The sequence below is a fragment of the Eptatretus burgeri genome, chromosome 5, assembly GCF_056783735.1.
Source record: "Eptatretus burgeri isolate ZD-2024b chromosome 5, Ebu_testis_v1, whole genome shotgun sequence".
Classification (NCBI taxonomy): Eukaryota; Metazoa; Chordata; class Myxini; order Myxiniformes; family Myxinidae; genus Eptatretus; species Eptatretus burgeri.
In genome coordinates, this window is record NC_140965.1 from 27,169,035 (window position 1) to 27,183,360 (window position 14,326).

Sequence of the window (14,326 nt, forward strand, 5' to 3'; positions counted from 1 at the left end):
TGGCCAACAAGGAGTCCTGATTTAATCCCATGTGATTACTTTTTTGTGAGCAAGGACCAAAGGAAACGTGTCTGTCAGCAAACCTGTTAATTTGGACGAATTAGAAAGACCGATCTGAAACATTTTTGCCAATTTGCCAGAGGAGTTTCTTTGGCGTTCAGGGGAAAATGTTGTCGAACGATTGAAAAAAAAATGTGCTGAGAACATGGGAGCTTATGTTAAAATTTGATGTTCACCAATTAAAATGGCAATAATTGGCCTTTTCAGGAATTTTTTTGTGTGTTTTATTTACATTAACAACGTTGTATTTCCTGCCTTCCCATTTCTTGCCGCCAGCATGTTTGAATGGCAATTACAGGACTGCCAAACCTCATACTGTGCAATAATTCACGCTCTTTGAGCAAAAAATTAATCTCTCAGCTATAATGGATCAATCTGAAAGCAAAGAAAAACGAGAACGGCACTCGGTAGAGCGCGTACCAACACCAGGCTGAACAGTTTACGTTTTAAATCTCATAGTTCGGCCGCATCTGCATCCGGACCTGAACCAAAAATCGAATCGGCTTGTTCTTGTCACCGAACTAACTCATCCATCAAGTTTCGTCCAAATCTGTCCACAACTATTTGAAATATCATGCCATACGACCCTGCGTCATTTTTGGCCCGAAATCTCAACGGTGAAGAATCACTTGTACAACCCGAGAGTTCATAGAACATTATACCCGACACAGTGTTACTGATATTTCACTCCAATTTTAATAAAATAATGATTTTAACGGTCGTTAAAAAAAAACATCCAAACGTTTATTGTTATTGAAGTAGTCCAGAAGCAGTCCCAAACAGCACCTGAATACGCCACCTCATTTAACCTTTATTTAAATTGAAGTACTGTACAGTACTGCAAAACTGGAGGCCTCTTCATGACCATTGGCTTTAAATCTCAGTGTGCAAAGGCTTGAGTGCCATATGGACGGCTCTGAGTTTGGAGGTGATGTGTTGGCATAATTTATGGATACAACATCAGCGTCGTGTCATTGGGTCATTGTGCTTCTTTCGTTTCTTTTAATATTCCTGGCTGCAAACCTTCTGACTGGTGATTAGCATGGCAGAGACAATGTGCTTGTGTAGCAGGTGACACTTGCTGCTGACAGATTAGGGGGTTCAATTTGGTTTATTAATGAGCCTAATATTGTCACGAATAAATGATCAGCATTATGTTGTCCTGATGAATGAGCCCACAACAAGGGCAAACGCCAGATTGACATCTCTGCTTACGTCTATTCATGACGATAGGCTTTAAATATCAGTCTGCAAATGCTTGAGTGCCGCGCGCACACCCTCGATATATATATATATATATATATATATATATATATATATATATATATATATATATATATATATATATATATATATATATATATATATATATATATATATATATATATATATATATATATATATATATAGTATGCATACAGTTACATCTCACCACATCATTGTATGGAATAACCAATCAGTTGTGTCAGCTCTCACCGAATCAATAAACCCAGGTGGCTAGGGTTATCAAATAAATTAACTCCGATGCTCTTCTAGCCAAAGAAAGCAACATAAAGCAACCAAGAAAATTTACAGAACGGAAGCCCTTTGCTGTTTCAAACCCTACCCAGGTTCCTCGACATCTGCAGACGTTCACAACTAGTACATCCATGAGAATCCCAATGCTGTATGCCGTCGTCTCAGCTGCCGCCATTGGCGATATGGTTCCTGGGCACCTTCCCTGCCCTGGCTCTGCTTCAGTGCCTTTATAGCCACTGGCCCTGATATCACCAATGATGTACCTCATCCCTCCCCTCTCACTTACCATTGGGCTGAAGCCTGGGGGGGGGGGCGGCTTTCCGACCTTTAACCCTGATGGTCCATGTGTGTAGCAACGGTAAGGCTATAGAGCCGATTTGTACCGCCTCAAGGCTCGGCAGACGCTTTTTAAAGAACGTAAAGGACAGATTCTAGAAGGTCACATCAAATAAAGGCTCAAACAGTTGGCGGTTTTTGGACACCTACATTGGGTTGGGTAGACATCGTCTGTCTAAACATAAAGCGACACATGATTAATATCATGATTAATTACCTCACTCTTATGCTATTACGTTAACTAAGGAGATAACTAAACAATACCAAGCAATGCTACCCTGTAGGAATCTTTTAAATGTGCGTTATTCTGTCTGTTTGTTTGTATGCCAATCGTCTACAGGTCACAATTTTAAACCAATCTTCACGCAACTTCACCGCATGGTGGAGTTGGTCATAAGGAAGAAGCCTATTGTTTTTGAGGTCAAAAGGTCAAAAACTTTGTCAAATTTCTAAAATCCTCAATTTTCATCCGATTCACTAGAAAAGTGAAGAGGATTTGCAGATCGGGTCACTAAGTTCAACCACAAATTACTTTTGAGGTCAACCTCAGCAAAAACGGTCAACATAGGCCGGATTTCAAAAATTGTCAATTTTCATCCGATTTTTATTGATACTTGAAAAGGAGTTGCATATTTGGTCATTGAATGCAACCACCAATTATTTTTGAGGTCAACATCGGCCGAAGGTCAGCAACTTATGCGAGATGTCTAAAATCCTCAATTTTCATCAGATTGACTTGAAATTCGAAGAGGATTTATATTTTCCTGTCACAGAATTCAACCTGCCAATTATTTTGTGGTCAACATCGACCAAAAGGTCGAACACTGAGGTGAGATTTCTAAAATCCTTAATTTTCATCAGATTGATTTGAAATTTGAAGAGGATTTGCATGTTTTGTCATTTAATCCAACCAGCCATTATATATATATATATATATATATATATATATATATATATATATATATATATATATATATATATATATATATATATATATATATATATAGCCAAATTAGTTTTATGGATTTCACAAGTATCATGCTATGCATAACATCTTTCTTGTTTTATTTATTCCTATGCAGCCTGTGGCTGCTTGGCTGCATCATTTTCTGGATGCATGGCTGTGTTGCTGATGCAATGCTCCCTGTTACCAGTAAGCGTGTACTCATTTTGCCGACATCGGAAGGATGACACGCTGAGTCAACCCACCTGGTGTTAATTCAACGGTTGACAGGGTCCACATGATCTTAAGGCAGCCACTTTAACCGCTAAGCCAGCCTGATCACAAACTGTCGTTTGTCCATGGACATACATACAGACAGACAGATAGACAGAGAAGTGAACCAATCGGTTTTCAGTTTGCATGCGTGGGGTAACTCCTAATAAGAGGTGCGTTGCTCAAAGATTGAACATAAAACGGAGACTATATCGTTGTTCTGAAAGCCACGGCAAGGAGACGGAACACAAATCCCGCCTTTTTCCTGCCTTGGGTACAATCGGCGGAATTTTTGCGTCATTTTGCACTCTCCAGGGCAACTCCCAACATTCTGTCCCAATTCCCATGGAACCGCTCATGGCCCCCCCGTGTAAAGCATTCCCATGGAATGAGCAATTCTGGAACCGCTCTGGTTTCTTCACCCCGTTCGTTGCTCGTCTTCAAAAACCTGGGGATTCGAGCAGAAAATAAGATCATGGCGTTGGACGCAACACAACTCGTTGAGGACGAAGCCCTCTGCTCAGACGAAATTCCACAACCAGACGGCTCGGCAGCAATTGTAGAGGAATGTTCATTGCACCGGTACCTGGGAGGGGAGCGTCCCTTTATTATTCTGGGTGACGAAGTCAGGAAATCCATGATGGATAAGCGGAGATGGTGGGTCCCATGGAGGGACTCATTTAATAATGCTCGTACACACAAACATACAGTATAAATTCAACAATGAAGTCGATTTAGTATTCCAGGACTAAGTGGTGACAGTCCGGCTAAGTTTATGAGAGAGCGGTAATACTGCTGACTTGGAATAACCTGGTCGGTTCTTAAATGTGGCGTTTGAGACAACCACGGTGGGACTCCCTGCGCATCCCAACGCGCCATTGCCCCGGGCGAGGCGCGTGCGAAGCGGATGTGACGTCACGGATCACAGTGGTCGCTCAACGCGGGATCCGAGGAGCACGCGCACGTGCACGCCCGGGGTTCGTTTCGAGGTGAGCTTGCTTGCCGCGCATGACGTCATTAGTGAGCAACTTTCTGGGGGTTAAACGGTGCGGTTGGCGCTTCCATCGTGTCGAGTCCCGAGGTCTCGGTGAGCGACAACTTTGTTCGCGTTACACGTTCTTGTTTATGAAGTTGTTCGCAGTTCGGTGTGAAGTTGCGCGTCTATTGTCTGAGATGCGACATTGTACCCGTTGTGTGAGTGTTGTACGGTGGTTCGTCATGTCTTGTGCATGGATTCTCTTTGGGGAGGGTGTGGTGAGCACTTCTTGTAATATATATATATATATATATATATATATATATATATATATATATATATATATATATATATATATATATATATATATATATATATGTGTTTTGAAGGTGGTGATCAAGTTGGGGGATTCTCCGAAGTCGTTTTGATGTTTGAATGAACGCTCCATTGTTGTTGTTTGTTATTTAATCACAATAGCTCACTTCAGCGGTTGCTTTCTCGAAAGACCTTTGTGTTCTTGCTCCGACAAGTCTTTGGGACTTCATCATCGTGATGCGCTGACAGGCAGGGCCATCATTGTGTGTGTGTGTGTGTGTGTGTGTGTGTGTGTGTGTGTGTGTGTGTGTGTGTGTGTGTGTGTGTGTGTGTGTGTGTGTGTGTGTGTGTGTATGTGTGTGTGTGTGTGTGTGTGTGTGTGTGTGTGTGTGTGTGTGTCAGTGTCACTTTTGCCTGCATTTAAAAGTTAGATATTTCACAATTGATTGATTTTAATTCCTTTTCGACCAACATTAGTGCAAGTTTGTGTTTTATTGTCACTCCTATGGACCATGCGCCTAAAATTTGTGACATTTCATTCAATGATTGTTTTTAGCACGAGCCAAACTACCTGAATTCGTTCTCATTTTAAAAATGTGTTATTCTGAGTCTAGGCTCATAGAGGTTTATTCTGTAAGGGGAGGAGATGGGATGGTTGGGAGTAGGGGTTGGGGTGTCTTGTGGTGTTTTGGGATGGGGGAGGAGGTTGGGGTGTTTTGGGAGGAGGGGGGAGGGGTATGGAATTGGGATGGTTTTTTTGGGGGGGGGACTCTGGTGGGATGGCTTGGTGATGTTTTGAAGGGGGGTATGGAGTTCGGATTTTGGGGGGGGGTTGGGATGGTTGGGGGGAGGGGTTGGAATGGTTGGGGGATGGGGGAGGAGTTAAGGGGAGGGGTGGGATGGTTGGGGGAGGGGGAAGGGTAGGATGGATGGTGGAGGGGTTGGGATGGTTGTGGGATGGGGGAGGAGTTAGGGAGGGGTTGGGATGGTTGGGGGAGGGGTTGGGATGGTTGGGGAGGGGTTGGGATGGTTGGGGGAGGGTTTGGGATAGTTGGGGGATGGGGGAGGAGTTAAGGGGAGGGGGTGAGGAGTTAAGGGGAGGGGGAGGGGTTGGATGGTTGTGGGATGGGGGAGGAGTTAGGGGGAGGGGTTGGGATGGTTGGGGGGAGGGGTTGGTGAAATGCTCAAAAGCAAAACATCATTCCTGGTTGTGAAAATGAATTTAGTAAACTGTTGAAAATCTGTGGTTAATTTGGAAAAATTGTGCCCTGGGGGTTAAATGTGGCTTTGTCCTTTTGTTTTTAAACAATGAGGAGAGAGATGTGTTTGTTTTCTTTAATTCCTTACGATATCTAATGTGTTTTATTAGTTTTGATTTATTTATTAAAGATTGGGTGCAACAGTTTACATCGACATGTATTAGGTAGCAGGACTGGCAGGATAGGCAAAAGGTTTGTGAAGGTTAGGGTTAGGTTTGGTTTGTTAGACAGCCCTCTGAGCCGTCTTGCCTGGTTTCAAACCCAGCTATAAAATGTCATCCTGGTGTCTCGCAGGTAGGGCGAGGCATCAACCTGTGCTCCGTCCATCGGATGGACGTTAAATCAGACGTGCCATCTTCCAGCATTCAGTGGACGTTCAACATCCCACTGTGTCCTTCACGAAGAGTGGGCAAGTTATCACTGGCACCCCCAATAAATTACAAATTTTTGCCTTGGAACTGCTGAAAAAGCAATGGCAAACCACCCAGCATAACGCGTGCAATGAACTGCTTTGGCAGCACCGACTCTTCAAAAAGAGTTTGTTACATTGTTGATTGTTAATAATGAGAGAGCAAGGTTGTTTATTCAGTCGTATGATCACCTCTACAATGCTTCGTCTGGGCTGTGATTCCAATATTTGACTTTAAAAAACAAAAACAAAGCTACGGTTCAAAGCAAGTTTCCTTTGGAATAGACCTTGGGCCATTTATGACTGGTCGACTCACAATTTACCTGCTCGTTGGACTATGGTACAAGACCGTTGGTGAGCTTCAGGTCTGATGTTTAATGGGACGGTCTCGTCTGTAATCGTGTGCATGTAAACCATTCCATGGGATCTTTTAGCAGGTGTATTGTTCTTGTACCACAGCCCCATCAGCATGCAAATGCACTACAATTTGATGTCCAGTGTAACTTTTTCAAGACGTCAACGTCCCAAGTTGAATGTGAAATCGGTAAATGGCTCTATATTGAGTTTGAGGGAGTAGGATGTTAATAAAGTGATTGCGATGGGCCAAACGGAGTTTTGAGTCTTCGCTTATTTATTTATATTTTTGTGTTTATCACCTCCACCACCGAAGGTGAAGGAGGTTATGTTTTCACCCCTTTCTGTTGGGTCGCCAAAATAGGTGACCCTTATTATATTGTCAGTAATTCTGTCTGTTTGTTGGGATGTTTGTTCGTTTGTCATCAGCATAATTGGTAGTAAACGTGGGTGGATTTTTACCAAACTCGGGTGGTAGGTACATCTTATGACTTAGTGCTTTCGAAATTGTGATGGTTGCTAGGGACGCTTTGGTTCCCTAGCAACAACCGAAAAACCTTCAAAATCGGTACCGTTCACGCGAAATCAATTCCGAAAGCCATTATCCCACGTAGGGTTATGAAATTTGGCACGAATGATCTACAGGTGATGCTCTATCAAATATATTCTGCTTTTTGTGATATATGGAATACTTTACCCCAGCGTCCCCTACAATTAGGGTATGCGAGAAAATTGGCGAAAATTGAAGGCCCCATAGTGACCAGGTGAGTGCATCGATACGAATGAAACTTTGCAGGTTCATGGTACTCAATGAGTACTACAACTTTGCCTCAGGACATATTGACCGATTTCGCTTAGGTCAGGGGTCAAAGGTCAATTCGTGCAAAAATCGATAAGTGAGAGCTGGAGGTGCCTTCGCGCCAAATGCTACTCCTCCTAGGGTTATGGTCGGATGGTCATGAAAATTCACACTCATCGTCTGGAATACATTGTGCACAAACGATCGAGCTGGATTTTCGATTTAGATCTTTGTTCACCCACAGCACCCCCTCAAACTTTGGGGATTTCCGATTTCAAACCACATTTTCGGTACTTTTCATTCAAATGGATACCGAGTAGTTATCAGTTGATGGAACTGGATGAGATTTGATATGCATAATCTAAAGGTGATTCCCTATCCGCTATATGACATCCATTTTGCTCTATATCTTATAGTTTCCATGCTCGTCGACCCATCGCCGCCTACCGGCTTGTCTGCCTGTTTGTGTGTTTGTTTACCCCTTAGCAGCCACACCGTTTCAGCGATCATGACCAAACTGGGTACAGATGTCGGCCATGGTCCAACTTAGACACTTGTCGTTTTTGGTGAATCTAGGTCAAAGGTCAAGGTCAAGGTCACCAAAAAACCGAAATTCTCATTTTCGCAATAACGTCCGTAAAAATTGTCGTATCAACTTCAAACCAAATCCAAAATGTGCATCGTCCAATTCTGCATCCAACCATATGTCTCATTGGGGTGTCACACCAACACCCTTCTTAGCGGTCGGGGGTCGAATGTCAGTGGGGGTCGGGTCAAAACTTTCAAATTGCAATAAAAATGCCATTTCAAGTGTGATTGATTTCCAAGTTATGATCATGACCAAACTAAGTGCCATAACTCAAACAGTAGCACTATCGACTTATAAAAACCAAATTTATTTCCAGGTTTTTGTTTTTTCAGAGATCATGGAGATATGACAAAGTTATTCCGGCAATTCCTTGCTCAACGAGCAATTTCATTTGTTTGTGTACACGATATCTCAAAAAGTTACGGACGGATCCGCATGAAATTTTGTGGACAGGTTGGGTGCATGACAAGGATGAAGTGTTTAGATTTTGATGAAAATCTGGATCCGGATCCGGCTACTAGAATTTTTAAAGTGATTATATTCACCATTGAAAGATCAGGCCAAAAACGATATAGTATTGTTTAGCATGATATTTCAAAAATGTATTGGGCCCAATATGTTCTCGTGGATCAGGCATTACGTGGCGGAGGTACGCGCTCTTCGGAGTGCCCTCCCAGTTTAATCTGCTTTCCAAGTTTGTTGGTGAAGGAGTGAATCAATATTTTGAAAATGCATGTGATGATAAACGAGAAGGGCACTCGGTTGAGCGCGTACCTCCGCCAGGTTGAACAGTTTACGTTTTGTATCCCACTGATAGGCTGGATCTGCATCAGGACCAAAACCAAAATCGAATAGGCTTGTTCTTGTCATGTAACCAACTTCTCCACCAAGTTTTGTCATAACTCGTCCACAACTTTTTGAAATACCGTGCTATACATAATTTTTTTGGCCCCATCTCTCAATGGTGAATATTCACTTCAAAGATTAAAAAAAAATTTCATACTCGAATCCTCAACAAAATCGAATCACTTTGTCCTTGTCACACACCCCAGCTGCAACCAAGTTTCGTCCAAATCCGACCGTAACTTTTTGAGATATTCAGGTCACAGACAAACAAATTGGACAGATGGTGAAAAAAATTTTCCCTTCGTCATCCTTTTATTTATTTATTTATTTTTTAATCGTTCTTTATAACTTAATTATTTCTCTTTAATTCACTGCTGAGTCTTCCCAACTTAATCGTGATTACTTCGCTGCAGTTCCCAACTAAGCAGAAACCTCTGATGCTTTCCAGCCAGCAACAGTTGCATTGGCCTTGGTGACCATTTTGTTCGGCCACCATAGTTTTGATCATCGGGTGAACGTTGTATCATCGTTGACAGTTTGTGGTGGTTCTTAGATGGAATTTGGGTGACAATCCAAGAAAGTGCAATGTATTGAATCACCATCCACACCCTCACCCTCTGCCCCCCCCCCCAACATTGTTCCATCGTTGGTCTAATGTCATTGTCCACAACTCTAACCGTCTATTTCCATCTGAAATCCAATGTTGACCGAACGTTTGCAATGTGCGCATGACTACCCGTGAAGTTGCCAATGCGGTCAAACGTAGGTGTGCCATCCGGGCGAGATCTCTGTTTCAAATTCCAAATGTTTTGTTCTCATTATTTGATTGTCTATTCTTTGTAATTTGTTTTAAAAAGTACAGTCCCCGAGTATCCTTGTACGTCTTTCATGTGTAAATGTGCAATGAATTACGTGAACCTTAGATCACTGTAGGATAATAACAACATGGCTTACACTTGGTGTTGGCAGTTTGTAATTGTGATGATTTTATTAAAGAAGGGAGAGTCAAGTGTGTTGTGCATTTTACACGTGTTAAGTCATTGCATTGTATTTTTCAGCCTTGGCAAAACGTCAGCGCAAGCAGATTTTGCGCATTGTTTCCCTTAATGTTGTGCTTGAATGCTTGTTGCAAGTGGTAGGGGGATTCACGCTTTACTGGTCCTGCAACGTTCATTTGCAGCGTGATGAATTGTTGCAAGTGGCTGTTTTTCTTGTTTCCTAATGGTGGAAGTCGAGCCATGTGTGCCTCACACCCACCTCCACCCTATCTGGTCTCGATGAAGAATGCCAGGCGTCCAAGCTTTGTTTGTTCAAACCTGGACCGACTGAGTCCTTGTAGTGGAATGTTGCAAAAGCCACTTGGACTGGGGATCGATCTGCGAAGGGTTATCTTCCTTGTGGAACGTCATGATCTCCAGGTCATGAAAAACCAGCTTAAGATGCCTGTTTGGCATTGCACGGAGGCATGTTTTGAATGTATGGCATGCCAAATATCCATGATGCTTAATGCTTCTGGCAGTCAAGGACTTGTTTTGTGTTCAAGGAATGTGTTCTGTTTGCACATACCAGTCGTGTCGTCCTGTGTATAAGACCTAGTTGCTAAAATATAGTTTATAGTTACTATTATCATCTTTTATTTTCTTGCCCCTTTGAATGGGTGTGTCTGCACTGCACACGTGCATTAGCTTATGGAGTAATGCCAGCTGGGGGAGCTTTGATCTCTCTGCACAAAAACATTTGGAGCATCGCACTCGGGTGGGTGTATCCATGAACTTGCAACTGTTTGTAGCAAATTCTGCTAAGATTTGTGTTTATATTTTTATCAGCACTTTCAATGTGTGGCTATATATATATATATATATATATATATATATATATATATATATATATATATATATATATATATATATATATATATATATATATATATATATATATATATATATATATATATATCTCTTTCGTTTTTATTTATTTTTAACAAAGAATTTTGCTGATATATAATTGATAAAATGTGTCCTTTAGTGTGTGGCTATATGGTTGCAGTTTTTATAAAGCTTTTTATAACTTATGAAAAATGACACCTGGTGATATTTATTTGTTCTTCAGGATGTGTCCAAACAATGGGATGCGTGCAAACTGAAATGCCACGGTGCCAAGAGGTTGTGTCCTAGCATCTGAAGATGTCCTACTACCAGATGGATTAAAATATATTTACCAGGACGAAATTGTGAGCTCATTCTCGGAATGACTTCCAAAACTGAATTTGAAAAGCAAGCGGACCCGCACTCGCCGTCCAACTCTGCTGTGGTCGACAAAGGCTTGGGAAATGAGCTCGGACAGAATAGCTGCTTTCTGAACAGCGCTGTGCAGGTGTGTTGTTCGTGCCCGGGAGGTTGAGCAATGATTTCTGCTTTTGGGTTGAGAGTTTATGTGCACCGTGCAACTTTAGTAATTTCACTGGCAGGAAAATTGATGGGTTATGGAGCTAAAATAAGCTTAAATCTCTGCACCGCAAAGCTCATGATTGAAGTTGTTGTGCAAGTGTGATTACAGTTTACCCCTTTTGAGAAAAAGATTGGAAAGTTGATACATCGTTCATGTATGTGATTTTTATTTTTCCCCATTTACGTTGAGAAATACAAATATTTATGTGACAAAGTTTGTGTTCTTGGATCGTCTCCTTCCCCACCCCCCCCCCCCCAACCTCTATCCCATTGCTCAACCTTGCACCTTGCTCATCTTTTCCGCAGGTTCTCTGGCACCTGGATGTCTTTCGCCAAAGCTTCAAGCACCTTTCCCAGCACTGCTGTTTGGGGGATGCTTGCATTTTTTGTGCCCTAAAGGTGATGTTTTTGTTTTTTTAGGCTTCAACTCCTCAAAGCGTGGCAATAAAACGGGTTGATTTAGCAAATGGTTCGAAAAACTCATGCAAAGTTTACACCGCTTCTGGTTGAATCGTGAACACCTGGTTTGTATGACATTCATGCAACTTGGCAAATAGGTGGATATCATTTGGATCCGTAGCGAAGGGCTGGGTCGACTTTGTTCTGTGTTTTATCTGCTCTCACCCGGTAATGTGCATATCGTATTATGATCACCGTTTATTTGGCTCTTCTGCAGGCCTTGAGAAACAAAAATGTAACTACCTGAACTCTAATTGTATTTTTCTTCAACATGACGCTCGTTTGAAAACGAGAGGATGCTCATGTTGTGTTATTGTCGATGCAGAAATCCCTTTTTTTTTTCTCCCTCTTTGGAATTTGTGTCTGTGTTGCCTGAATTTGACCTAACCTCCCATCCACGTTCTCTCATATTGCTCTTCGCTCTGGGTTATATTACAGATAGCAAAAAAAAAATTTTTTTTTGTAGGCATGGCTTCAAAAATCTCTGGAATCCCTGCTCTCTGGCTTTGATGTGTATTTATTTATGGACATGAAGGTCCATTTTTATGTTAACCCTTTCTCACCCAGCTAGAGTAATGGCTGGCTCAGTTCATAGTTCTCCATCAGGAGGTCAAGTCTCTTCAGTCTCAAGTGAAGTCTCATCCAAACCTTGTTTGCTTGTTTTCTCCAAAAAGTATTCCTTAAAACAACGTGAGGGGAGTTCCTTAAGTAAAGACTGTTGGGGTTTGTATTTATTTATTTATTTATTTATTTATATATTTATTTTCAGCATGTTAATTTGTGCAAGGGTGAAAAGGAGATTCCTGGTGTTGGCTTAATGGTTAGTGGTGGGCTTGGGATCCTAGGGTCGTGAGTTCAAATCCCGCTCAGTTGCTGAATTAATACCAGGTGGGGTTAACTCGACCTGTCGTCCTTCCGAGGTCGGAAAAATGAGTACCAGCTTGCTGGTAACAAGAATGTGTAACTTTAGCGTTTTACCTTTGACCTCTTGAAATTGAAACGTGGGTTGAAATATAAAAAAAAACATTTGAGGGGCTTTTATTGGATCAAGGTACCACCATGCCACTTTTTAAGACTATTGGCCCAGAACTGAAGGAGTGGTGCGTAGTTTTAATTGCTCTAAAGAAAAGGAGAGAGAGGAAGACATTGGGGGAAAAAAGTCTTCCTTCCCTGTAGGAAGGAAGACAGCGATGATGTTGACCAATTCTAGCCCTTAAAGCGGTCGTGCCTGGGTTTGAATCCCGACCCAGCTATAAACCGTCATTCCGGTGTTTCATGGGCTGGGTGATTGATTAATCGACGCGTGTGCTGTCTCTTGGACGGACATTAAACGTGCGTCACATCTTTCGTCATTAGCTGGTGGATGTGAAATACCCCACGCTATCCTTAGCTTGCCTACTCTTCACGATCACCAGCACCACAAACGATTTACAAATTTCTGCCTTAACTAATGCTGGGAAGGCAATGGCAAACCACCCAGGATAACCCTGTCAGGAAGCTGCTTCTGCTTGTGAAATATAATGCTCTTCATGGCACTGACGCTCTGTGAAGAGTATGGTACATGAGAGAGATTGAGAGATCATACTTTCAATGTGCACTCGGTGTTGTCGAAGTGGGCTTGGTTATCTAGTTCCGTGAAATCGTGGCTGACTCCTGGTGACATCCATGATCAGATTGTGGGGTAGGCATCACAAAAGGTCCCTGGAGGGATCATCATCATTATGGAGACGGTGTAAACTTTCACGAAAGCTATGATTGTGTAATACGCAGCTGTGGAAATGATCTAAGAGGAGCAATGAGATGAAATGTAAAATGCATGATCGATGTCAACAGATTAGTAAAAGATGAAAGCCTCGTAATTCCAGTCGGGATAAGGGTGTAGAAAAGGCGAAGTATACTTAAATGTATGTGTCCCTTGTCCCTATCTCCTCGTACTTTGTATATCAACGTAAAGGTACGTTTGCATGTACTTGCATAACGCATCTGGAATGAGAAGGGCACTCGGTAGAGCACATACCTCTGCGACGCAATGCCGGATCCACGAGAACATATCGGGCTCAACACATCTTTGAAATATCGTTTGTGACCCGATCTCACAATGGTGAAGAATCACTTTTAAAATTAAATATTTATCGTATATCCAGATCCGGATTCGGATCTTCACCAAAATGGAAATGATTCGTCCTTGTCACACACCCAATCTGTCCACCAAGTTTTATTCAGATCCTTCCACAACTTTTTAAGGTATCCTGTACACAAATAGACAGAAAGGGGTGAAAACATGACCACCTTCACCTTTGGTGGCAGAGGTAATGATAGGTAGTGTCACAGGTGTTTTCTAGATTCAAAACAATGACGTGCTTTATGAGACTCGTTATTCTGTTGCCATGAAACACACTCTGTCTTCTCATAATACTGACCTGCCATATATTTTTGCGGGGGCCGGACGTCGGCCGCGAGCACGACCGCAAGATGGAGCAGTAGCGTCTGCTCGACCGATCGCCCGGAATTTAGGTCGTCACTCCGGAGAAGTCTGGAGCTGACTGGTCCTGACTGGACCGAAGATCGCCAACAGGTCACCCGCGTGGAATAGGGTGAATAGCCAAATTTCTATATACCTAAGTATCCACGCGGGGAATCTACCGGGGAAATTCACCCTCAACGGAACTCGTACGAAAATGAGCCGCTTAGCGTGCTCATTCCGTGTGCGATCCGAGTGGTTTAATCGCCAAGAACCGTCGGT

General features: G+C 42.4%; 1 protein-coding gene across 6 annotated transcripts in view; it reads left to right on the forward strand.

Annotated features, from left to right (window-relative positions):
• LOC147026122 (uncharacterized) overlaps positions 1-14,326 on the forward strand; it is a 154,440-nt gene that overhangs the window by 12,341 nt on the left and 127,773 nt on the right. For 2 of the 6 annotated variants that reach the window (XM_085881234.1, XM_085881239.1), the window contains exons 1-3: positions 4,054-4,217; positions 10,787-11,050; positions 11,431-11,523. In XM_085881234.1, coding sequence (XP_085737360.1) covers positions 10,925-11,050; positions 11,431-11,523 — 219 coding nt within the window. In that variant the 5' untranslated portion in view covers positions 4,054-4,217; positions 10,787-10,924. Of the gene's footprint in view, positions 1-3,996; positions 4,218-10,413; positions 10,433-10,786; positions 11,051-11,430; positions 11,524-14,326 lie in introns of those variants that run through there. The other 4 variants (XM_085881236.1, XM_085881237.1, XM_085881235.1 and 1 more) reach the window with 3 other exon arrangements.